At 41.8% G+C, this 27,150-nt stretch overlaps 1 protein-coding gene across 3 annotated transcripts in view; it reads left to right on the forward strand.

Annotated features, from left to right (window-relative positions):
• Positions 1-27,150, forward strand: part of sgcz (sarcoglycan zeta) — a 728,908-nt gene that overhangs the window by 572,410 nt on the left and 129,348 nt on the right. For all 3 annotated transcript variants that reach the window (XM_078398116.1, XM_078398107.1, XM_078398126.1), the window contains one exon: positions 24,840-24,927. In XM_078398116.1, the coding sequence (XP_078254242.1) occupies positions 24,840-24,927 (88 nt within the window). The remainder of the gene's footprint in view (positions 1-24,839; positions 24,928-27,150) is intronic.

The raw sequence follows: 27,150 nt of genomic DNA on the forward strand, positions 1-27,150 counted from the left end.
TGAGAGGAGATGTTAGATTTCACCCCCCCCAAAAAAGATAAAAGTCTCTATTATTTGATGAATGGGAAAATGCAGAGTCGCTCTGGTCGTCGGCACCGCGGTTGTTCGGTGGGTGGATTGGGCCCACTCCCGCTGTGCGCGTGGCTCCCCGGGACACAGAAGCACTTCCTGAAGTTGAGGTCATTAGGAATAATCTCCCTGTCCATAAACCCACACAATACAGTAGGGACACACTATCTATTTTTATTGATGATAAAATGCATTTATAATTTCTTTATGGGTTCCAAGTTATTCAATTATTTAGCTAATATCAAAATACAAACACTGTCACCAAATTAACTTGTCACTCACAAGTACTAAGCAATAAACTTAACACATAATAAATTACTTGTGTTGGCCTATATTTTGTGTTGACTATAATGTCACTTCCACTTTTTTCCTCTATTTGTTTGATGACTGCTGCTCTGTATGTTGCCAAATGATCTCCTGCCTTCATTTCTCACACATTGTTTCAGTACATCACCCTTCTGTCTCAAGTTTTATACATGCCACTACAACACAATATTAATACGACTACTCACAGAAGAAGGGAAACAGAAAGCAGGAATCTGGGCCAATTAGTCTCACATCTGTCATTGGGAACAGGCTGGAAGCCAGTATTAAGCGGACACTCGGAGATCATTTAGAAAATTATAAGCAAAACCATCAGGGATTTCTGAAAGAGAAGCAGTGTATGATAAATTGGAGAAATATGGATCTTGTGCAGGCAGATAAGAGTAATTTATCTTGGCATCATGTTCAGCACAGACATTGTGGGTTGAATTGCATGTCCCTGGGGTGTTAGTGCTATACTGCCCTAGAATCTGTGCTCTAAATTTGCTGGGGAATGTAACACAAAGAGTACATTAAGGGACACCAGTAGATGTAGTATATTTTGCATTTCTGAAGGCATTTAATAAGATGCAACCCATAGTGACTCGTTACTGGACAGGGTCAGAGAGCACAGAGTTGTGGCTAATTTAATGCCATGAAAAGAGATTAGCTAATTAACTGAAAATATATAATAGATAAATAAGGATAAAAGAGTCATTTTTTGATTGACATTCAATAACTTTCCACCCCATCAGCCAGCGTATCCAACAAATCATCCTCCAACATTTCCGTCACCTCCAACAAGACCCCACTACTGGCCACATCTTCCCATCTCCTCCCCTTACTGCGTTTTGCAGAGACCGTTCCCTCCGTAACTCCCTGGTCCACTAGTCCCTTCCTACCCAAACCATCCGTTCCCCGGGCTCTTTCCCCTGGAACCGCAGGAGATGCAACACCTGTCCCTTTACCTCCCCCCTCAACTCCATCCAAGGACCCAAACAGTCTTTCCAGGTGAGACAGAGGTTCACCTGCACCTCCTCCAACCTCATCTATTGTATCCGCTGCTCTAGATGTCAACTTCTCTACATCGGCGAGACCAAACGCAGGCTCGGCGATCGTTTCGCTCAACACCTTCCCTCAGTCCGCCTTAACCAACCTGATCTCCCGGTGGCTGAGCACTTCAACTCCCCCTCCCATTCCCAGTCTGACCTTTCTATCATGGGCCTCCTCTAGTGCCATAGTGAGGCCCACCGGAAATTGGAGGAACAGCACCTCATATTTTGCTTGGGTAGCTTGCAGCCCAGCGGTATAAACATTGACTACTCCAACTTTAGATAATTCCTCTGTCCCTCTCTTCCCCTCCCCCTACCCAATTCTCCCTCTGTTTTTCTGTCTCCACCTATATCCTTTATTTGTCCCGTCCCCCTGACATCAGTCTGAAGAAGGGTCTTGACCCGAAACGTCACCCATTCCTTCTCTCCTGAGATGCTGCCTGAGCTGCCGAGTTACTCCAGCATTTTGTGAATAAATACCTTCGATTTGTACCAGCATCTGCAGTTATTTTCCAATGCCATTCAATAACCAGTAGAATACCACAGTGACCAATACCGGGCCCATCAAGTTTACTGGGGAAATATTTGGCTGATAGAAAGATAGGTGTCTTTTCAAGTTGTGAGCCACAGAAAGTCTTCATGGGAATATAAATAGATCAAATAACCAAGAAGAGAGTTGGAATGTAATGGAGGAAATTGCAAGGATTAGTTTTGTTTATTATTGTCACGAGTAATGAGGTACAGTGAAAAGCTTTTTTGGTGTGCACTATCCAGTTAGCGAAATGATTTAAATCAATCCGTCCACGTTGTACAGATACAAGATAAATGGAATAATGTTTAGTGCAAAAGATAAAATCCAGTTAAGGCCGATTGAAGATTGCGTTGACAACACTGACATTCTAACAGTATTCAAGTACACTAGCTACAGACACAAAACCTCACCTCAGTTCCTCCCCCTCTCTAGACTCTCCACCTTTCTTCCCTTTCCCTTATCCCGCTGCGTATCTGACTCCATCCAGAAGAAAATAGCAAAATCCGATCCATGATATGTGTAGCAAATGTCATGTGGTGCAGTCAGCTGGGGAAGACAGACCCTCTTTTTTCACAACTTTTCAGAGACTAAAGCTGAAGGTGTTGTTCATTACCCTGCATACTTGAGAATTTATAATCTCACCAAGTATGACTGACTTTGCTTCCATCTGGCCAAAGCAGGCATTTAACGGTGAGGCTAAATCAGGTAGTTAAGATATGCCTCAGCAATGTCAAAGCATTATCTCCATAACTAGAGAACAGCAGGTTCTCTGCCACATACCATTCACTGGGCTTCATCAGTGCATTTGGAAGATGATAAGTTTAACAGTCAAAGAAGATTGCACCTTCTTATTATGTGAGTCATCAAGAAGTTCACTCTCATTAATCAGAACTCGGGGACGTTTAGTCCTTCTGAACAAAACATTCAATTACTCATCAATATCCCAATTCACAATGGTGAGATGAAAAATGAGCAATTTCATCATTCTGCCAGGAATGCTTTTAACCGGATTCACTAATGACAGATGGTCTGAATTTCAATCTGGCCCAGGCTGATGAGATATACATATTTTTTTGTCAATGCCAGCTGCAGAGATCTTAAGTGGTAAGAATTTAAGCTATTTAATATGTGTCACAGAAGAATATTTCCCATAATCTGGCATCAATTAGCATTCTCTTTCAACAAAAAAGCCACAGATGCAGAGTAAGGTCGATGCAGAAGTGGTGTTCCTCCAAGTCAACTTCTTCAAAGAAAGCGTTTTGGAGCCCGCGGCCGACGGAGCCTGGGTCTATGAAGCCCGCAGCCTACGGAGCCTGGGTCAAGAGCCCGCGGCTGGGGCCTAGGTCAATGGAGCCCACGGCCGACGGAGCCTGGGTCGGCACCACAGAAGCGTCACGTGGGGACCCAGCGGCGATCATGGAGGAGGTCGGTGTGGCGGTCGACGAGGGCACCAGCGGTCGAGGACAGGCCACGTAGGAGTCAGAGGACACACCGCCAGGAACAAAGGAGGACTCGGCATGTGGGGGGAAAGGGGGGAAGGACAAAGGTGGACCTGAAGCAGATACTTTGTAATTTTGTCCGCGCCCTTTATGTGGCGACTATTTGCATATCTTGGATATGCACGCAAAGAATTTCACTGTGACTTGTCACATGTGACAATAAAGTATTTAATCAATCAATCTAGTGACTGGAACCAGACTATCAATGAGCAGGGCTGCTCCAATCACTCCAGCTCAAAACCAAATGTCACAGAAATAGGCAACTAACAATGAAAGGTAACTGAAAGAAACAGACGATAAAACAGTACGGCACTGGAACAGGCTCTTCACCCCGCACTGTCTGTGCTGAATATAATGCTAGGTTAATATCAGTTGCTTGGGTATGATTCACATCCCTCCATTCCTGCATATCCATGTGCATAATCTAAAACCTTTTAAATACCAGTATTGTATCTGATTCAACCAGCAGCCCTGGCAGCAAGTTTCAGGCACCTGCCACTCGCTGTGTAAACAAACTTGTCCCGCACATCTCCTTTAAACCTTTCCTCTCTAACATTAAATCTATTCTCTCTAGTCGTTGACATTTCCACCCTGGGAAAAAGGGTTCTGACTTTCTACCCTAACTATGCCTCTCATTATTTTATATACTTTTATCAGTCTCCTCTCAGCCCCTGACATTCTGGGGATAACAATTCAAGTTTGTCCAACCTCTCCTAATATCCTCTAATCAGGCAGCATTCTAGCAAATCTCTTGACCCTCTCCAAATCCTTCATATCCCTGCAGTAATGGAGCCTCTTGAGCTGCACACAATACACCAAATACGGCCTAAGCAAAGTCCTATGAAGCTGCAACATAATTTCCTGACTCTTATATTTAGTGGCCGGTGAAGGCAAGCAGACTCTTGGCCATCTTTATATCTGTCTGCGTTGCCACTTTCAGGGAGATATGATCCCTCTGTACATGAATACTGTTAAGGGCCTTGCCACTAACTGTATAGTTTCCCCTTATGTTCGACTATCCAAAGTGTAACACTTCACACTTGCTCAGTCTATCTGCTATTTCTTTGCCGTATTTGTAACTGATCTAAATCTCACTTTGATAGCATTACTCACAGTCCACAACTCCACCGACCATCTATATTTGCATCAAAGTCTTTTAGGTGTATCACAATTAACAAGGTTGTTGTACAGGACCTCAGTAAACGCAGACTTTCAGCCAGAATAGCACCCATCATTATCTTCTGTCTTCTGTGGGTGAGTCAGTTCTGAATATAAACTACAAAGTCACCATGAATCCCATGCATCTTTATCCTAGCGATTAGCCTACCATGAGGGACTTTATCAAATGTCTTACTAATATCCTTGTCGATAACATCCACTCCCCTATCCTCATCAATTACCTTCATCACCTCCTCAAAAACTCAATCAAGTTAATAAGACATGACCTCCCACAGATCAAGTTATGCTGACTGACCCTAATTTTCCCATTCTCATCCAAATGTGAGAAAAAGACCACGAGAAATTAGTAGGGCAAGTGAATGTGACACACAAATTTGAATGACAGGGTAGATATGAAGAAACTATTTCTGCTCATGAGGAATCTGAGGCTTGGAAACATTGGCTTAAATATTAGAGACAAGCCTTTCAAGAGTGAATTATTCCACATTAAAACTATGGCTATAGGAGTAGAATTAGGCCATTCAGCCCATTGAGTCTACTCCGCCATTCAATCATGGCTGATCTCTGCCTCCTAATCCCATTTTCCTGCCTTCTCCCCATAACCCTTGACACCCATTCTAATCAAGAATTTGTCGATCTCTGCCTTAAAAATATCCACTGATGGCCTTCACAGCCCTCTGTGGCAATGAGTTCCACAGATTAACTACCCTCTGACTAAAGAAGTTCCTCCTCACCTCCTTTCTAAAAGAGCGCCCTTTAATTCTGAGGCTATGACCTCTGCTCCTAGACTCTCCCACCACTGGAAACATCCTTTCCACATCCACTCTATCTCTGCCTTTCATTATTCTGTAAATGTCAATAAGGTCCCTCCTCAACCTTCTAAACTCCAGCGAGTACAGGCCCAGTGCTGTCAAAAACTCATCAAATGCTAACTCACTCATTCCTGGAATCATTCTTGTTAACCTCCTCTGGACCCTCTCCAGAGCCAACACATCCTTCATCAGATATCGGGTCCAAATTTGCTCACAGCACTCTAAATGCGGCCTGACCAGCACCTTCTAGTCTCAGCTTTACAACTCTGTAATAGACGTATTGCTTTGTAGGTTAATTTGGATTGGTAAAATTATAAATTGTCCATAGTGTTTAGGACAGTGGTAGTGGAGAGGGTGATCGCTATTTGGCGCAGACATTAGTGGGCCGAAGGGCCTGTTCCCATGTTCTATCTCTGAAATCTAAGGTGTGAGATTTGTATATGTATTTTTTAACTACGAAATGCAGGAAAGCTGAGTACATGAAATTATATTTCCAATTAACAAAGGATATGATCTCTCTGATGCCTGGATCAAGATTGGGAGACTAAAAGACCTGCCCTTTTCCCTATGTTCATCTGCCTGTAAAGTACCTAGTAAGTGCTGTGATCTTACCTGAGAAACATTAAAAGACCTGAAATACTGATGCTTGTTTCTGCACATGTTGTCCTGACCAACTGACTATTTCCAGCATTTGTACCTTTATACCAGTTTCCCTAGATATTGTGAATCACTTTTCAGTTTCCCCTTTACTTCTAGATAGACACAAAATGCTGGAGTAACTCAGCTGGACTGGCAGCATCTCTGGATAGAAGGAATGGGTGCTGTTTTGGGTTGAGACTCTTCTTCAGACTGAACCACTCATTCCTCTGCCCTAGAGAGTTGCCAACCCTCCTCTGCACTTGGTACATTCTTTCCCATTCCCTACATCTAGGGTTCAATTTATGCCAGCATCTTTAGTTTCACTGACATTTTGACAATGCCTGTTCAAGAACTGCTATTAACGACGATTGCAATCAAAAGTGCCAAATGTAATAACAGTGATTAATTTAACGTGAAACATAATAAATCCCTCTTACTCACTTTTCAACTGAATTGAACAGTCCATTGCGCATTTGTCTGAAGTTTTCCAACTCTAATCTTCATGCAATAAAACAAAAAGTGCCAGTAAGGCACTTAGCAGGTCAGGAAGTATCAGTGCAACACAAGCAGATAGAACATGGTATGCTCACCTTCCTTGGCCGGGCATTGAGTATATACGAGTCAGAGAGTCACAATGCAGCTCTGTAAGACTTTGGCTAGGTCATATTTGGAATATTGTACGCAGTTCTAGACACAGAATTACAGGAAGGATTGGAAGGCTTTGAATGATGCCTGTTATCGGGGCAATTAGGTAACAGAAGGGATTGGACAGACTCGGTTTGTTCTCTCTGGAAGTTCGGAGTCTGGGGGAAGACCTGATAGAAGTAAGTAAAATTATGAAAGGCATAGTTAGGGTAGACATTCAGAACTTTTTACCCAGGGTGGAAATAGTCATGACTCGAGGGAATAGCTTTAAGGACAAAGGGAGACAATTTAAAGGAGTTGTGCGGGGCAAGTTTTTCTACACAGGGAGTGGTGGGTGGGTGGAAGCTGCTGCTTGGGGTGGTGATTTAGAAGATACAATAGTGGTGTTTAAGATAGAAATATGGATATGCAGGGAATGGAGGGATATAGATCATGTGCAGGCAGATGAATTTAGTTTATCTTGAGATTATGTTCAGCACAGACATTGTGGTCTGAAGGTCTGTGTTTCTGTCCTGTATTGTTCTATCTTCTATGTTTAATGTTCGGTAAAGAGTGTTTCAGCAACTGTGATGGACTCGGTTTTTGTCCTCAACAGCACTCATGGAAGTCTACTTGTTGCTTTGGTGGAAACTATGAGATGATAATGGTTGGTGATCCTAGTGGGGTCCAGCTGCAACTGTGACTCTGCTGAGCCTGTACTTGCTGGAGTTTAGAAGGATGAGGGGGACCTCATTGAAATGTACAGAAGAGTGAAAAGCCTGGACAGAGTGGATGTGGAGAGGATGTTTGTATTAGTGGAAGAGTCTGGGACCAGAGGGCACGGCCTCAGACTAAAAGAATGTACAATTAGAAAGGAAATGGAGGAGTTTATTTTGTCAGTGGTGAATCTGTGAAATTCATTGCCACAGATGGGCGTAGAGGCCAAATCATTGGGTATTTTTAAAACAGAGAATGACAGGTTCTTGATTAGTAAGGGCGTCAAAGGTTACAGGGAGAAGGTAGGAGAATTGTTAAGAGGGAAAGATAGACCAGCCATGATTAAATGTGGAATAGTCTCGATGGGCCGAATGGCCTAATTCTGCTTCTATGACTTATGAACGTACGATTCACATCTGCCCAACCTGGCATCCTCAGAGAGCCCCACATGTCACATTCAATTAACTGATGCCTACAGCTCAGAACTTCGAATCACCTTCACGTGGAACTTTAGCATTGACTTTTATATGTCTAGTTACTAAAGCTAAAAGCTTTAAGTACCAGAAGTGTCCAGTGTGAAGGGTGGTGCAGTGGCGCAGCTAGTAGAGTAGTGGCGCAGCTAGTGACCGGGGATTGATCCTGATCTCAGATGCTGTCTGTGTGCAGTTTACATGCTCTCTCTGTGACCACATGGGTTTCCTCCAGATGCTCTGGTTTTCTTCCACACCCCAAAGAGGGCCAGTGTAGGTAAATTGCCCTTCTTGTGCAGAGAGTGGATGCAAAAGTAAAACAAGAGATAGCGTAAAACTAGTGTGATTGGGTGATCGAAGGTTAGCATGGGCTTGATGGACCGAAGTGCCTGTTTCCAAGGTGTATCTTTCAATTAATCAATTTAATTGATCAATTTAATTTAATTCCAGCAGGAGAGCAGACTGCAGAAAATGACTGATCATTTGTTTAGCTCTGCTGGAGTTGCAGGGCTGTGATCTTCAGTTCAACTTTCCTTCCTTCCTTCAATGTCATTCAACAAACCAGCACCAATTGCATTCTATCTGTCACTTTGAATGTTATCCAGGTTTGGTCTTGAAAAAGCATAACCTCAGACATTGTCATTATTCATGCGGAACGTTATCATGTCTTTATATGTCTAAGTATGAACCAAACGTCACCCATTCCTTCTCTCCAGAGATGCAGCCTGACCCGCTGAGTTACTCCAGCATTTTGTGATACCTAAGTATGAAAGCCAATAGCTTGACGTCCCAGGAGTGTCCAACATGAAGGGGACCTAGTGTATGCAGTCCCCCATACTGGTGTTTGCAGGAGCTGCCACTTAACCAGTCACCACATACAAGGAGCCCAGTAGTGTGAATTGTGAGGAAGATGCAATAAGGCTGCAGGGTGACTTGGACAGGTTGTGTGAGTGGGCGGATACATGGCAGATGCAGTTTAATGTAGATAAGTGTGAGGTTATTCACTTTGGAAGTAAGAATAGAAAGGCAGATTATTATCTGAATGGTGTCAAGTTAGGAAGAGGGGATGTTCAACGAGATCTGGGTGTCCTAGTGCATCAGTCACTGAAAGGAAGCATGCAGGTACAGCAGGCAGTGAAGAAAGCCAATGGAATGTTGGCCTTCATAACAAGAGGAGTTGAGTATAGGAGCAAAGAGGTCCTTCTACAGTTGTACCGGGCCCTGGTGAGACCGCACCTGGAGTACTGTGTGCAGTTTTGGTCTCCAAATTTGAGGAAGGATATTCTTGCTATTGAGGGCGTGCAGCGTAGGTTCACTAGGTTAATTCCCGGAATGGCGGGACTGTCGTAAGTTGAAAGGCTGGAGCAATTAGGCTTGTATACACTGGAATTTAGAAGGATGAGGGGGGATCTTATTGAAACATATAAGATAATTAGGGGATTGGACACATTAGAGGCAGGAAACATGTTCCCAATGTTGGGGGAGTCCAGAACAAGGGGCCACAGTTTAAGAATAAGGGGTAGGCCATTTAGAACGGAGATGAGGAAGAACTTTTTCAGTCAGAGAGTGGTGAAGGTGTGGAATTCTCTGCCTCAGAAGGCAGTGGAGGCCAGTTCGTTGGATGCTTTCAAGAGAGAGCTGGATAGAGCTCTTAAGGATAGCGGAGTGAGGGGGTATGGGGAGAAGGCAGGAACGGGGTACTGATTGAGAGTGATCAGCCATGATCGCATTGAATGGCGGTGCTGGCTCGAAGGGCTGAATGGCCTACTCCTGCACCTATTGTCTATTGTCTATTGTCTATTGTCAGTATAAGTTTGCATTTTTTTGTTCCTGTCAGCTAGGGAAGCTACATTGAGGGAGCCACCTTTTCCAAAAAGGATAGGCTTGTTCATTGTTTCATGCTCCGGAAAAACTATTTTGTCACCCAAAGATTCAGTCGCTCTCCGACATACTCAGAGGAATCTCGAGTGGTCCATCAACCTACCAACATGCACATCTTTGGGATGCGGGGAGAAACCAGAGCACACAGAGGAAGTTTGCTTAGTCACAGGGAGAATGTTTAAACCCCATGCAGACAGCACCTGAATTTGGGGTTGAACCTTGGTCATTGGCACAGCGAGGCAGCAACTCTACTTGTTACATTATTATACCATCCCTGGGCTCGTCCCATTTCCCTGCATTTGGCCTTTATCCCTCAAAACTCCTCCAATCCATGTATCTATCTAAATATAAACACAAAAAGCTGGAGTAATTCAGCAGGTCAGGCAACATGTCTGGACAAAAACAATGGTTGACTTTTCGAGTCGGAACCCTTCTCGAAGGGTCCGAACCCGAAACATCACCTATTATTTTTCTCCAGAGATGCAGCCTGTGTTACTCTAGCATTTTGTGTCTATCTTCAGTATACACCAGCATTTCCAGTTCCTTCCTGTACTATCTGTCTAAATATCTTGATCTCATACTATTTATCACCAATGTTTCAAGTTTAGGATAAGGGTCAATTTATTTATTTCCAGACTTTCTCAAATACATGAAGCTTTATTTGATACTCAGGATTGCTAAATCCTCAATTAATTCTGCTAGCGTTCATTGGAATATTTTCAAGTTGAAGACATTGTATTTACATTCATCATTCTAAATGTTGGCATTACATGTTGCAAACCTCATCCATGCCTTCATAACCTTGAGTATAGTTATAATTCACTCATGTCTAGTCTCCCATTTTTCATCTATAAATGTAAGATTCTCAAATTAAATGTTGTCTGCCGTCTAAGAAGTGTTGTTCGCCATCACCTCAATCAATCATTATTTATCTATATTGGTGCCTGATTGCGCAACTTTTCATTTAAAATCACTCATCTGTGCTTTAGCTCTTTCCATGTGTTTTCCCCTTTCTATATCTGTAAACTGCTCAAATATTGGGAACCAGAGAGCATTGGTTTAAGGTGAAGTGGAAAGATTTTATAGGAATCTGAGGGGTAACTTTTTCACACAAAGATGGGGGGTGTATGGAACGAGCTGCCAGAAGAGGTAGTTGTGGCTGGGACTATTGCAACATTTCAGAAGCAAGTAGACAGGCACATGGATAGGACAGGTTTAAAAGGATATGGGCCAAACGCAGACAAATGGGACTAGTGTAGCTGGGACATGTTGGTTAGCATGGGCAAGTTGGGCCAAAGGGCCTGTTTCCACACTGTATGACTCTATGACCCTAAATATGAAAAGCCTTCAAGATATCTGCAAACCTTCAATTCAAACCTCTGCCCATTCCTCTCATCAAGACCACCATTGATAGCTGTGCCTTCAGCTGTCTGGAGCCTTCATCAGGTCTGGAATCCTCTCTCTTAAACTCATTACCTCTCTGCCTGATCATCCTTTTTCCTAAAACCCATCTTTTTCTGCTCACCTTCCCTAACGTTCCCTGGTCTAACGTTGGTGTCTGGGGTTGCATGATAACACTTCTGTAAAGTACCGACACTATCTACAACTGCAACTTATAATAAGCTTTCCTTAATTTTATTTATGTCTTTCCCTCTTAAAACCTATTTCAAAAAAGGATTTTAGGAAACTGAATGTTGCTTATTTATACAGACAACTGGTATGGGGCCTGATAGTTGTAATAGAAGGGTAGGTTGGATAACCAATGGTCTTTAAGTTTCTGACATGTATGTTAGTCATCCTAACAAGGAAATGCAGATGCTGGTTTACCAAATAAAGACATAAAGTGCTGGAGTAACTCAGTGAGGGGGAGGAAGGGAGGGGGGGGGGGGGTTCATTGGGAAGGAAGGGGAGAAGGAAAGGAACTGTTTGTGCATTAGTTACTTAGAATTTGGAAAATTCAAATTTTATACCATTGGGTTGCAAGATGCCCAGGTGGAATATGAGGTGCTTTCCCCCCAGTTTGTGTATGGCCTCACTCTGTCAATGGAGGCAGCCAAGGACAAAAAGGTCAGTATGGGAACGGAAGGGGGATTTAAAATGGTTGGCAACCAGGAGATCCAGTAGTGCAAGTGTTTGGCAAAGTGGTCACCGAGTCTATGCTTGGTCTCGCCAATGTACAGGAGGCCACGTCAGGGACTGCAGATGCAGTAGATGAGGTAAAAGGAGGTGCATGTGAACCTCTTCTCACCTGGAAGGACTGCTAGGGTCCCTCCATGTAGGCGAGGGAGGAGGTATGGGGAAGGGTGGTATATATTCTGTGGTTGCAGGGGAAAGTATCAGGGGCAGGGAGTGGTTTGGGTCAGACAGTATGAGTGAACCAAGGAATTGCGGAGGGAGTGATCTGTGCAGAAGGTGGAAAGGGGTGGAGATGGGATGATGTGACTAGTGATGGGATCACCTTGGTGACAGAAATGTTGGAGAATGAGGTGTTTGATGCAAAGGCTGATAGTGAAAGATGAACACCATGGGAACTCTATTCTTGTTGGGATCACGTTAGAGATGTTATCTTACTTTTTTCCCGCCACCCCCCTCCACTGAACCCTGGCCGACCTAGCATGGGTTTCTTCCCTTATCCTCCCATTCCCTCTCTCCCCCCCCCCCCCACCTACATTCATTCCACCAGCTTCACAACTTTTCTGTCCTCGAGATTTACAATTTACAACTCTTTATCCTTTTGGGCTCACACCTGTCTTTTCAGTTCTGGCCTTCGTCCAGCAATCTGCCCATTAAAGAAAACCCCTCACCTGTGCTGACTGATTAGTTGCCATGCTCTCTCCTGCCCCTCTCTCCCAGCTTTCGTTTGTGCCACCCCTGCAGTCCGTCTGATGAAGTGTCTCAACACAAAACTTCACTTATCCATGTTCTACCAAGATGCTGCCTGACCCGCTGAGTTATTCCAGCATTTTGAACCTTTCAATGTCAAAAATTATGTTCCCTGCACTGCAGAACACGACAACTCTGAAACACCCCACGTTGTTCCATTTGCATCGATTGTAAATTTATTTGACATTTTCCAAACATGTGGGATTTTCAACGTCTCTCTAAAATAATAATGCCATTTTTGCTTTGTGTTAAGTGCGACCACATATCAGTAACTGCTCCACTCCTCAGGTCGGTGGCCAACTGTCACCATCATAATAAGCTGGAAAAAAAACAAATTGACCTCAGCGGTTGCAAAGTACTTTTCACATCAGCTAATGGTCTCATCAGTTATTTCAGTCTCCAGTTGAAGACAAGGCCTATTACTAAAGCCTAACCTAATTTGGCATGCCAGAACATTATTTGAAGTCTATCCAAGAAGCTTTGCATTTGTATTCTGAAAGGCAAACCTAACTCCAGTTTTACAGTAAACACAGAGTCAATCTCGTCAGAAGGTTTCCACCTAGAAATGTATATGCCAACGGCTGGGCAAGACGTCTGTATGACTCAAACCAAATAAATCACACCATTTTTCTGCAGATGCATTATGAAATATTTGGATTCATTCACAAAGTTCGTTTTTGAATATTCTGTAATTTAGACTTGAACAGATGATGTTTCAATTTAGATATATATAAGAAAATAACTGCAGATGCTGGTACAAATCGAAGGTATTTATTCACAAAATGCTGGAGTAACTCAGCAGGTCAGGCAGCACCTCAGGAGAGAAGGAATGGGTGACGGTTCGGGTCGAGACCCTTCTTCAGACCCTTCTTCAGACAATTTAGATATATAGTCGCAGGTGAAAATGACTTTTCTTTCTTTGACTAAATACAAGATTTTGTAAATCTGTTTCAATAAAAGAGTTAGAACTTTGAACGTAGGACATAGAACAGTACAGGACTAGAAAAGGCACTTTGGCTGGCCATGATGCCAATGTAAGATGTGGCTGGCCTAAAGCTGTGTTGACCAGGTAGAAGTTGCATCTGTCTGACTAGTCAGAACATTATAGAATGTCCTGCACTCAGCAGTCTATCTGGGGTGGATTGAAAGGTCAAGTGTACCCTCATCTGACCTCCAGCATGTTCTATCCTTCTAAACTGCAATGTGCAGTGCGGACATCTGTAATATGCTGCATTGCTCCCTGCAACTTGCTAACAGCTGTCCATGGGTCTACAAGCTAACCGGGAGTGTGATCCCACACAATATAAGGTCTGGAGCTAACTTAATGTAATTTTTAGGTTTAATTTGTTTTTTTCATTCCATTGTTGTTGCTCTAAGATGCTCTAATAGCTGCTTTATTTACTTCCCTGCCTCCTTGATGATTTAGTTCACATTTTGTTTTGTTTCCCTGTTTTTCAGCTCTTGTAAAATGGTATCGATTAGCTTGTATTGTGTCTTCACACTTTTCCAACTAAAATACATCAACTCCCACTTTTGGCTTGAATTTCGTCTGCAATCTATCTTCCCATTTTCCAGACAGTAATTATTCTCTTTAAGTCAGTTGCAACTTTCCTCAGTGTTTACTCCACTTGCATGTTTTAAGCATTGAATGAATTCTGAAATTATACCAGACTTTGCTGTCTCACATGAAATTTCAATAAGGAGCCTATGTACAAATATTTCTCATCTGTGGAACTAGAAATCTTTATTTTTATTCTTATCTTTATTTTTATTTATAATGAATGTCTCTTGCTAGCCAATTTGCTGCTGTAACACAGTAAATTTCCCCAGTGTGGGACAAATAAAGTAATATATTGTATTGTAAGATCGGGTGATTGTTGCAAAATATAACTTTCAACATAAAAAAAACAAGAGGGTGAGAAAATTAAACAGCGGCAGGTAATGCTAACTAATACATCTAATAAATCTTCCTTCCTACAGACGGAAAGCAACAACCATGAGAAATATCTGACTGAAAGCCTTGAACAGGCTCTAAGTAAAGTGCACCCTGTGACAGGGCTGTGTAACATGGATGAAGTATATAAATCACATTATGCCAGGAGCTGGGTACCAGCATGATCAGAGGACAGATCCTTGTATCATCTGCTCACAGTGACATCTCCATTAGGATGATCAGAATGTGGACAGAAGTAGGAGGCAGTAGAACATAGAACAGCACAACTCAGAACAGGGCCTGGTGTCAAGTTCGACTAATTTACTGCCTGCACAAGTTCCATATATCTCCATTCTCTGCATATCCATCTGCCAATCTAAAAGCCTCTTAAATGACACTATTGTCTGAAGGTTCCAACCCAAAATGTCACCTATCCATTTTCTCCAGAGGTGCTGCCTGATTCACTGAGTTACTCCAACATTTTGCATGTACTATCTCAGGAACAGGTCCTTCATCCCACAATGTCCATGTCGAACATGATGTCAAGTTAAACTAATTTCCTCTGCCTGCACATTCCATATCCCTCGTTTCTCTGCAAATCCATGTGCCTATCCATCCATAAAAGATAGACACAAAATGCTGGAGTAAGTCAGTGGGTCAGGCAGCATCTCTGGGGAAAAACAATAGGTGACGTTTTGGGTCAAGACCCTTCATCAGACTCTTGATGCCTATCTAAAAGTCTCTTAAATGCCACTATTGTATCTGCCTCTAGCAACACCACAGTAGACTGGGCATTCCCCAAACAGCCTTATTGGAATTGATACTCTGATCACAAGAGCATATCAACTAGTGTTTCTCATGAAACCCTGTAAAATCTACTAGAGTGCGGGGATTAGTATTATGGCTACTTTTTTATTGGTGTTTGTATAAGAGACCTATAACCCAGTGAGCAATTGTGGTTGCAAATGCATATAGCAGATCAATGCACTCCCGTTCCCTACTTACCCATCCAACTGCTGTATAATTATGTATCCAGAATTAATTACTTTTAATGCAGAGTTGATGATATCGGATGGGTGATCCTGGCTCTGGAGATCAAGATGTGTCTGGGGAAACTAGATATTATTCTGGAATTAGAGAACAATTGAAATGTGATTTAGAGATCACAACCTCTGAAAGAGACTACCTGAGCCATGGAATAGGTTTGATGGTGGAGACCAAGGGCTTATTAGATCTCAGAATAAGTTTTCTCTGTAAGGTGGTAAGTAGGGTTCAACTGCTTCCAAGTGCATGCAAGTTTTGGGAAAAACAAGAATGGTCCAATCTACATTTGAATCTCTGCAGAGAATTAAAACACCAAATTTTTCCCGTCTATTAGTTTGGTCTCTTTGTCAATCTAGAAACCTTTTTTGCAAGTCAGGTGACTCCCACTCAGTCAAATCATCTTCCCATCTTCTTATCATTTCGAGGCACGGGACACTTTAGGATGGATTACTTTCAAAATGATCATGGGCTTCATGACTGGAATGACCAGAAATGCACTCCCGCTGAGAGCATTTGAATGCAAAATTTACTCTTCAGAGCACGGTTAATGAGCTTATGGAGAAATATTTTCATGGTTATCAACTTCCACAGATATAAAAGATTTTTATTTTAGATTTAAATTTAGAGATTTAGAGATACAGCGCGGAAACAGGCCCTTCGGCCCACCGGGTCCGCGCCGCCCAGCGATCCCCGCACATCAACACTATCCTACACCACTATCCTACACACACTAAGGACAATTTTTACTTTTGCCCAGCCAATTAACCTACATACCTGTACGTCTTTGGAGCATGGGAGGAAACCGAAGATCTCGGAGAAAACCCACGCAGGTCACGGGGAGAACGTACAAACTCCGTACAGACGGCGCCCGTAGTCAGGATTGAACCTGAGTCTCCGGCGCTGCATTCGCTGTAAGGCAGCAACTCTACCGCTGTGCCACCGCAGAGATCTTTTTAGTTCATTTTATTACTTTCAAACTTTATTTTTGACACTATTAATATAATCACTGAGACAAAATACAAATCTATTTTCAAGAAATCTTCTGAGCGATTCCATAGTTCCTCAACAAATTTTAATAGCAAAATGCTTGTTAATTTTTGATTGATATCTGACTCTGAATGTTTCTGTTGTTAACCATTTAGAACAATTTCTGTGGGTGTCATTGGGAAACCTCTATATTTATTGCTATTGAGGGCGTGCAGCGTAGGTTCACTAGGTTAATTCCCGGAATGGCGGGACTGTCGTATGTTGAAAGGCTGGAGCAATTAGGCTTGTATACACTGGAATTTAGAAGGATGAGGGGGGATCTTATTGAAACATATAAGATAATTAGGGGATTGGACACATTAGAGGCAGGAAACATGTTCCCAATGTTGGGGGAGTCCAGAACAAGGGGCCACAGTTTAAGAATAAGGGGTAGGCCATTTAGAACGGAGATGAGGAAGAACTTTTTCAGTCAGAGAGTGGTGAAGGTGTGGAATTCTCTGCCTCAGAAGGCAGTGGAGGCCAGTTCGTTGGATGCTTTCAAGAGAGAGCTGGATAGAGCTCTTAAGGATAGCGGAGTGAGGAGGTATGGGGAGAAGGCAGGAACGGGGTACTGACTGAGAGTGATCAGCCATGATCGCATTGAATGGCGGTGCTGGCTTGAAGGGCTGAATGGCCTACTCCTGCACCTATTGTCTATTGTCTATTGTTTATAGTTGTTAATATAGTAGATGTAAGTCACTGTTAGTTGTCCATTGTGTGTAGGTGGGTGGTAGGATCTGGGAGAATTCATGGGACTGTAGAGTGAATAATATGGCTTAAGATTCATTTAAAACTGGGAGTTCATGGCCGACAGGGATTTAGTTGGCTAGTCTATTTCCATCCTGCATCGCTCCATGACGCTAATCCAAGAAGCCGCACTGGCTGAGGCATGGTGCGTTCTTTGGGAGAAAGTGGGAAACATAAAACAAAATTATATATGGACGATTTAATAATGTATCACAGCACAGGCAATGTCTGCAATAAAATGCTGATGGGCAATCTTTGAGGAGAAAATGCTGATTTAGGACTGGACTGAAACATAACAGGAAATAATGTCCTAGATTTTTTTGGATTTATCAAAATTTTCACATGAATTTGATAGTCAGCTTTGGGACTCCCAGGAGATGAGAGAAATCCTGAATTCCTTGGCTAGTCTTCACTGATGATTTCACAGATTTCTCTGTCACTGGACTCTCCACAGGGCAGGGGAGGCTGAAGAGTTTTCCGAGATTCCCCTGCAGTTACACTACATTTCTCCTGCAGTTTCCTTCCTCCCCAGTTCGACAGAAGGTGTTGGAACTGAAACATTAATTGCTTCTCTTTCCATTGATACAGCTTTGTATGTTGCGTCTCCAGATAATACAGTTTTTATTTCAGATTTCCCATGTCTGCATCTTTTTAGTTGTTTTCATTCGATGCTCCTATACCATTTGTGCCCAAAAATACATCAATCAGCCTTGAATGTTCTCAATGCCTAAACATGTATAGGTTTCTGGGTTAGAGAATTCCAATGATTTACAACTCTCTAGATAAGGGGACGTTCGCTAATTCAGTCTCAGATAGTTAGACCTTTATTCTTCATGGATGGGATTTCACACGATGTTACAAGTTCCCAGGTTCCCAGGTTGTAGGAGTAGAATTAGGCCATTTGGCCCATTGAGTCTACTCCACCATTCAATCATGGCTGATCTCGGCCTCCTAAAACCCTTTTCCTGCCTTTCCCCTATAACCCTTGACACCCGTTCTAATCAAGACAGTTACAAGCAGTTCCATGGTGAAGATTTCTGATTGTCAGAGATTGAAACAATGCTAAAGCATGACAGCTTTAACAAATAGCTACGTTGGCGAGTGACTTTATTGGTAAGAATGGGCTGTGCAGCACCTTCACCAAATATGAGCCGTTATACCAACTGCTTAAATTATTTTTCAGTAAAGTGAATGTGTATCCATATGAAAATGTTTAGTATTAGTTTGGTTTGGTTTAGAGATACATCACGGAAACAGACCTTTCGGCCCACCGAGTCCGCACCGACCAGCGATCCCTGCATATTAACACTATCCTACTCACACACCCACACTAGGGACAATTTACATTTATACCAAGCTGATTAACCTACAAACCTGTACATCTTTGGAGTGTGGGAGGAAATCGACAATCTCGTAGAAAACCCATGTGGGAAGAACGCACAAATTCCATACAGGCAGCACCCATAGTCAGGATCAAACCTGGTTGTCTGGCGCGGTAAGGCAGCAACTCTATTGCTGCACCACCGTGCCGCCCTTTAAAGAAGTATTTTCACTTCAGGCTCAGCATTTGGCTATTTACTCTGTCCATTCTTGGTTACAAAGACTGCAGTTAAAAACAAATTAAATGCATGTAGAACATTTTGAGATATTTTTTGGAGTGCGTCAAGGTTCTAAACAAATTTAGATTGATTAACTTGGGAAACAAATGCCAATGCGCATATAACTCTAAATGGCTGGCCTTTGTGCTCTCTGTATTTGTCAACTGACATACATACAATGACACGTTGTAATTGTTAGTGAAAATTAATATTCATTTTACTATGTTCTAAGTAATCTGCTGTCAAGATGACATTCTAATTATCACTGTGGAACAATTTCAAACAGTTTCCATTGGACACATTTCTAATATACCGGAAATAAGGATAGAACGAGGAGTAGCAAAATCAGATACCAAAGCCTCACACTGTGTCCTCCTGGTGAAGGAAATGTACATAAGTATGATGTGTTTGATCAAGCATGCACCTTATGTGTGTAATTTGAGAAGAATCTTAAATGAACTGGACATATCTTGAAGAGCTTAATGTGTTCTCCATTTATTACCCGGTGCATTCTGCATATTAATCCACAACACATAGGAATGCACAGGGGATTATATCCTGCACTGGTGATCAGAGAAGGATAGAAATGAATTGAACCTGGCAGATGCAATAATGTTGAGTACATCAAGTTGGCCATTGCTTACTGTGGCAGGAGAGTCTAAAAACTCACGATTAGTCAAAATAACTTCACTGTGCAAGCTTGCAATAATGATGCTCAAATTTAGAGTCAAAAACAGGTGAAAAAGATAGTGCATGTTGATCATCAAGTATAAACCTTGTAATTCTTAAAGAGAGAACAGATCAAGGAGGGGGCTCAGACTCAATCTAGCAAAATTAGGAAAGTTGACAATTCTCATAAACCACATGAATCCTTAAGCTCTTAAGCAAAATGATTAGAGATTTCCTTCAGGGTAAATAACATTGTTGAATATGAAGACGAGAGTGAAAATGAGCCTGCTCAAAACAATTCCATATCAGAGCATTAAAAAAAATCCAATCTCATTGATAGGGATAGTCCTGGACACAAAAGTGTCCAATTGATTGTATTCATGTATAGCCTTTTTCTCTTGATTGTATTCATGTACAGTCTTTTTTGTGATGTGAACCAAAGCTTTTTACTGTACACGTGGCAATAATAAACTAGTCTAAACTAAATTAAACTAAACTAAAAATGCCATGTTGGAAGACCATCTGACACTAAGAGCAAAGATGTTGCATTCATTGAAATGATAGTCGCTTTAATCCAGCACCTTCAGATACAATAGAAATTACAAGTTCAGAACCAGGAACCAACAATTAAGTGAAATTGTTAATAATAATAAAACTGTGTTGAAGAATTGATTGTGGTTTCAAAATTTGATGTCTTCTTAAAAAGAGCACTGTGTGACAAGTTACTTAAAAGTGAGGAAATTCAACCTAAGTGATGAATTACACAAGATTCAACATTTGAGCATGCATGTAAATTTGATGAACATGGCTTCCAAAAGTACTAAGATATTTCAACTGGTGTATAATGTCAATGCTGATGCTATAATTGTGAGAGCAAAGGCAAGAGCTCCAATACCAAAATAAAACACAGTAAAAGCTGTAAATATTCAGCAGGTCAGGCAGCAGCTGCAGAGATAAACATAGTTAACATCTAAAGTCTATAAGGTGATGGAGGGTCAGCTCCCTGAAACATTAACTCATGATTTTCTCCCAATGGATGTTGCCTGACCTGCTCAGTATGGCTGGAGTTTTCTACTCTCATTTCAGATTTTCAGTATCTGTAGTTTTATTTTTGCTTTTCCAGCTCTAATCCTAAATCGTAGTCAGACAAGAGTGTTTGGTGCTAAAGGGAAGCCTGCTAGAAAGAGCTGCTGCCGATGTGATGGAGATCATTCATCACAAACGTCAGCATGGAGCAGTGCAATGTTTCAACTGCAGGAAGAAAGGGCTTAGATCCTTTGTGTGTAAGGCCAGACAAAGGATTGCAAGCTAAAATTATGACAGTCAAACAGGTTCTCAATGTAAGGGCAATATTTATTACAAAATGTCACAAAGGCAAAGCTTGTACAATAGTAAGTAAATATAATAAACAGTGAACATGGTTTCCCAGTAGAAACAAGGAACTGCAAATGCTGGTTTACCAAGGAAAGACACAAAATGCAGGTGTAACTCTATGGGGCAGGCAGCATCCCTGGAGCAAATGGAGAGGTGACGTTTCGGGTCAGGACCCTTCTTCATACTGCTTTTGTGTATCCTGCAATTCCGCTCTCGGTCACCCTTCTCCCAGACGGACAAGGGTAAAGTTCCCCTGGTCCTCACCTTTCACCCCACCACCAGCATCCAGTGCATCATTCATGAGCATTTCTTGCATCATTAACCGTGATTCCACCACCAGTCACATCCTCCCCTGCCCATCCTTTTCCACCACCCACAGAGAACACTCCATCCACAACTCCTTGGTTCACTCATCCCTTCCTGATCAATCCGCCCCTTCCCAAGGTACTTTCCCCTGCAACCGCAGCAGATGCAACACCAGTCCCTGCATCTCCTTTCCTCATCTCTATCTGGGGATGCCACCAGTCCTTCCAGGTGAGACAGAGGTTCACATTCACTTCTTCAAACCTTGTCTGCTACATTTGGTGCTCCCCCAATGTGGCCTCCTTAATATCAGCGTGTCTAAGCGTAGGCTCAGTGGCAATTTTGCTGAACACGCATTCAGTTTGCCAAGGCCTACTGGATCTCCCAGACGCTAACTCTTTTAAATCCCCTTACCATTCCCACACTAATCTTTTTGTCCTTGGCCTCCTCCATTGCCAGGGTGAGGGTACCCACAAACTGGAGGAAAACACCTCATATTCCCCTTGGGTAACTTCGAATCCCATGATATGAACATTGAATTCTCCAATTTACCCCTTCCCCTTCTCTTTCCTGTGTCCTGCCCTCCCACCCCAGGACGCGCCAATTTCTCCCACTATCCCGCCCCAGTCACCCTACTCCTTTCTCCTCCTTCACACACTCAAGGAATCCCCAAGTCCAATTCCCATCCCCAAGTCCCTCATTTCCCTTTTATCACCACTGTTTACCCTCCACCATCCCCTTCCACCTATATCCCTCTCTCTGGCTTTACATTTCATTCCCCTTCTCTCCTTATCTCACTCCCTATTGTCTTCTTTTCATCTCTAGTCTTTGTCATTTATTCCACTCATACAATCCCTCTCACCTGTATTCACCTATCACTTGCCAAGCTTTTTCCACCCCCACAATTCCTTTCAATGCTTTCTCCCCCCTGCCACTGTCTTCAGTCCCAACCCGAAATGTCACCTGCCCATAGATGCTGCCTGACTTGTTGAGTTCCTCCAGCACATTACGCTTTGCTTAAGCTTCCAGTATCTTCAAATTCCTTGTGTCTCCTTTGTACAATATTGTATCTGAAGAAAAGCTTGAAGAGCAAAGCTTAAACAGAAATGCCACTGGCAACAATAGTTGAAATTGTAATAGTAATTATAAAATTAAACTGAAATAAACGATCCGTACATCAATGTGAACACCGATACAGTTACTAGCTTAAATATGAGCTCAAAAAGATTGGCAAAGTGCCATTCACAAAAAAGCACAGAAAAATTGAAGGATATTGAAGGACACTGAGACCATTATATATAATTTATATGAATGGTCAAAAATTGAAGATAGAAATAATGGAAGCTGTCTCTCCAAACTGACCAACTCTATGAAGGAAATGTATTATAAAGAAATGTGGCTCTCTTGGAAACCCTTATAGCCTTGCAGGAGCATACTTGACCTCCTTGTACACTACAGACTTGTAAATGAGACTAGCTTAGAGACTAGCTTGGGGCATCTTGGTCAGCATGTGCAAGTTGGGCCGATGGGCCTGTTTCCATGCTGTATGACTCTCTGACACAAGTCAATCAAGCAGCGCATGAATGTTCCAGAGATTCCGTGGGAAAAGGAGACATTGGATCTTGTCGCAAGGTTCCCCAAGTAAACTGTCCAAGGCACATGGCCAGTCACCATAGAAAATCTCAGTTAAGCATCAACACTTGGTTTGCTGGTGAGGAGAATCCTTCATCTTGCAGCTCAATCCCACCACAAGCTGCCTTTGAATTGGCTGCACTCTGATTGAGGTAGATGCCCATTTCCTCCTGGAGTATGTGCTTGTTGAGAAGAACCCCAGGGCATGGACTGAGTTCACTGTTGTCAGAAATGATCAACCATGGTAGACACAAGTTGGTCTGCCTGAAACCTGCTGGCATTCCAGTGTGAGGAGGAACCAACACCTTAATGTAGCAAGTAGGCACATTCTGAGGCACAGGACCACATACTGAGAGAAGCACCAAAACTTCATGCAGCCACCATAAAAGCGTGATAGGTAAACAGGGTCCTCCCATCACTGGGCACTTAGGGGCTGGTCCCTGTGTAATAGTAACTCAAAACTATTGCTAATGGAATTTACGGGAATGAAAAATTGATGCCATGCTGCTATGATGTAAATATCAGAAATGAAAATAATAATATGCTAGCACTTTAAATGAATTCAGTGCACTAACCTGTATTGTATAACTGTATATTTAAGAATAAAAAATGTCTTGTTCTATTTATATTTTTACAACAAATATGTACTATTTGTTTTTCAGTTCTGACACTTTTTAATATATTTTTACATTAAAGTAAGGTGCTTTGAAAAGAGTTGGATATCAGGTTGAAAGCTAACTGTTTTGGCTGTGACAAATATATCAATTGGCTAGCAATTAAGAAACTGCATGGATGAGTTATTAAGATAATGAATTATATTCCTGAACAAGATATAATGTGAGAGAAGGAAATTGATTTTTTTGGAGAAACAAAGCTTTACAATGAATTAATTGTTGATTTTTTTTCTTTGTCATATGCTTTTGATTACTGTCATTCACCAAATGACAGTTTATCCTCTCCACCCTATAAGACAATATTTTTATGTGCAATAGGGAATTATTTCTTACCTTTTTTTGGTTCTACCATGATTATGTCACTACCCAGACAAATAATTTTGAATTCTGTGTGGAAGCTTATTGGTAAATATAGTAGTCTGGAAGTTCCACAGAGATTCTCTTCATTGTCTGCTGAAGTATCTGTTGGGAAACTTACAGAAGTTGCTGAAAAAAACTGCGAAAGGCTGCAAAAATCTACTACTCCTTGCACCATTCTTCTGCTCTGTCAATCTGTGGTTAAAGGTGTGGTGGGAGAACCTTATGCAATTTCAGGACACTGAAAGTCCCGGAAATTGGTTGAATCAACACCATGTGTTTAGATTAGGTGAGAATCAGAAGTAAGTGACATTTCCATTGTAATGCTCTCAATCCAAGCATGGATGGGTTCATTCCTGAAAGTTTGATCAAAGAAAATTCCAGCCATTTGATGTGCAGTTCAGTCAAGCTTTGAGGCTTCTACAGATTTGGCATGTTTTCCATTATCCTGTTCTCCATTGGTCCACTAATGAAATTAATCTTTCATGATTTACCCAAAGTACAGTTTGCATAAGGCAGAAAATAGGTTTTCTCAAAAGGTTATCTATATTCTTGATCATTTAGTCATGTTTCATTATAAGAATGTTGAATTACCTAATAATTTAAATGGAGTGAAATAAATGTCATTGCAATACCGCGACAAGATGTGAATGTAATGCTTACACAATAAGGTGCATGATGATTTGAATGAAATGACTTTGAGTTACAAGGGGTGGACTGCAAACCCTGTCAGGTAATTTTGCTTTGCATTCTTCAAGCTCACCTCAGTATCATTTTTATCCCTCCCCACCCCATTTTTCCTTTCTTGTCATTATTTCTCAGGACAGCCCACTGATGTTGCAGTCTGACAGGAATGTAACCGTGAATGCTCGCAATAACCTTGGACAGATTACTGGGCAGCTGACAGTTGGTGAGTTTGCTATTCTGTGATTGTATTTTTCAGTCAGAATCACTTTATCTGTCAGCTAATCGGGTGACAAGCTCCGTAGATCAAGTGTTTGCAGATTAATGCCAGCATTTACCCTCGTCTTTCAAGTCTCATTTGTATTAAAGCATGTTCAAGGCTTCAGATCCAACATTTCTTTTTTTTTCTAAACCACTAAATTATTTATTTCAATCTGAGTTATTTCAGCATTTGATCACCCCTTTCAGAAGGCGTACTATGGACTTCATTGCAATTAATTTCTGCTATTTAATTAAAATATATCTTTTTATCAGTCTGCACTTCATAACCACCAATGTAATAGCTCTCATGGCATGTTTATCCACAAGATTTATAATGTGATATCTATTTTATCTTTAACTTCCTCTTGATGCAATGATATTAAATCTACTATCAAGCAATTTGCAGGTATCTGAGAAAAGGTCAAAATTTCATTTTGCATATGTTGTTGACGAGTTTTTATAAAGTAATTAATTTTATTTGAAAAAGTCCTAGTTTTAATCTTCCACTGGCTTATGCCTCAGTCATAAAATTAACAGATTCTGCTTCCTTCAGTTTTGGTGTAAACACACAGCCATGTACAAAGCAGACTGAAATTATCAGAACATTGCAGGCTTACAAAATAAGGGCTGCAAAGCTCACTTCAAAAAAGATAAATGTAACTGTAATTGTACTCTCTGAATTTCACCCTATGGACCAGACTGTATTCTCAGAAATACACAGTGCGTCTAGGCAAAATTGCATGTTCACAATTTAAAGCACTGGAATGAATTCCCTTGATAGGTCATTTGCCAAGTCAAACAAACCTAAAGGCCTCAGGTTTAATTCTTGGCCTGTGCAAGTTAGGTGACCTTTGCAGATGAGAAAGTACAAGGATTGACTTCAGGCTCCTTGGCCAAGAAGAGGAAAATCTGCTTTAGTGCTGACAGCTCATCTCTAGCTGATGCTTTGCTGGAAATTACATGAAAGGAGATCCCAGGTGAGGTATGGCAGTGTTCAGCTGCGATTACGCTGCATAGCCCAGAGAAACTTCAAATCAACAATGGAACAAAACACTTGAGGCTTTGTTACTTCAGTCTTACAATTTTCACAGGAAGGGCACTTGCAAGTGTTTCCCAAAACAACTTCAAGAGCCCATTTGCTTTTTCATATCACCAATTAGACAAAACTCAAATTGAAAGTGGGTCATAGAATAGCAGAGATTTTTCAGTCATCTTTTCCGTACGTGTCACTGAATACATTCTCCAGGGAATGATCCAATGGAATATCATATCTGAATGAAATGTATGATCAAAGTTTGATCAGATAACCGTGATTAGATTATAGCCGGCTATGGATTAGACAGTGCAATTCAAGTTTGTTTTTTTCCTTAGAGGTCAAACTGTGATTTAATTATCCAGTCACACAGCATGATATATTACTGGGCCCAGAACCAGGAAAATCCCAGAATCTGCTCATCTCAACCAAAGAAGTGGAGGATAATATTAACTGACTGTATGTTCCCAGAGGAGATAAATAAATGATACTATTATTTATTGTCCTATGTTTTTTGTGCTGCAAATAAATATGTTATTCCTTTTATCATGTATCTGCACACTGGGTGGCTCGCTTGTAATCATGTATTGTCTTTGCGCTGATTGGTTAGCACGCAACAAAAGCTTTTCATTGTACCTCGGCACGCATGACAATAAACTAAACTAAAAGGCCACCCTGTGGAAAGTAGTTTATGAACACAAAAATCAAAGTGCTGGAGGAACTCAATGGGTTAGGCAGCTTCTGTGGAGGGAATGGATAGGCTATATTTTGGATGCCCCTATTTTCAGACTAATGGAGGGGGGGGGGGGGGGGGGGGAGGCTGGAAAAGAGATGATGGTGAGGCTGGGATAAAACCTGGCAAGGGATCGGTGAATAATGAGGGGGGGAGATTGTGACAATTGGCAAATGGATGAAGTGACAAAGGCTGGAGATGAAAAGAAGATACGACAAGATTGTCAGATAATGAAAGCAGAGGAGGAGAGACATTTAAAGCTGAAGGGAGGGGATATGGGTAGAAGGGGATGGGGAGAAAAAAGATGGGAAAGAAATGGAAATGGAGGACTCTGAGATGGGATGGGTGGGAGATGTGGGGTGGGAGATGGTACAGAGGAGGGGAAGAGTGGGGTGTATGGGGTGGTGGTAGATAGTGGGAGA

The sequence above is a fragment of the Rhinoraja longicauda genome, chromosome 1 (genome assembly GCF_053455715.1).
Source record: "Rhinoraja longicauda isolate Sanriku21f chromosome 1, sRhiLon1.1, whole genome shotgun sequence".
Taxonomy (NCBI): Eukaryota; Metazoa; Chordata; class Chondrichthyes; order Rajiformes; family Arhynchobatidae; genus Rhinoraja; species Rhinoraja longicauda.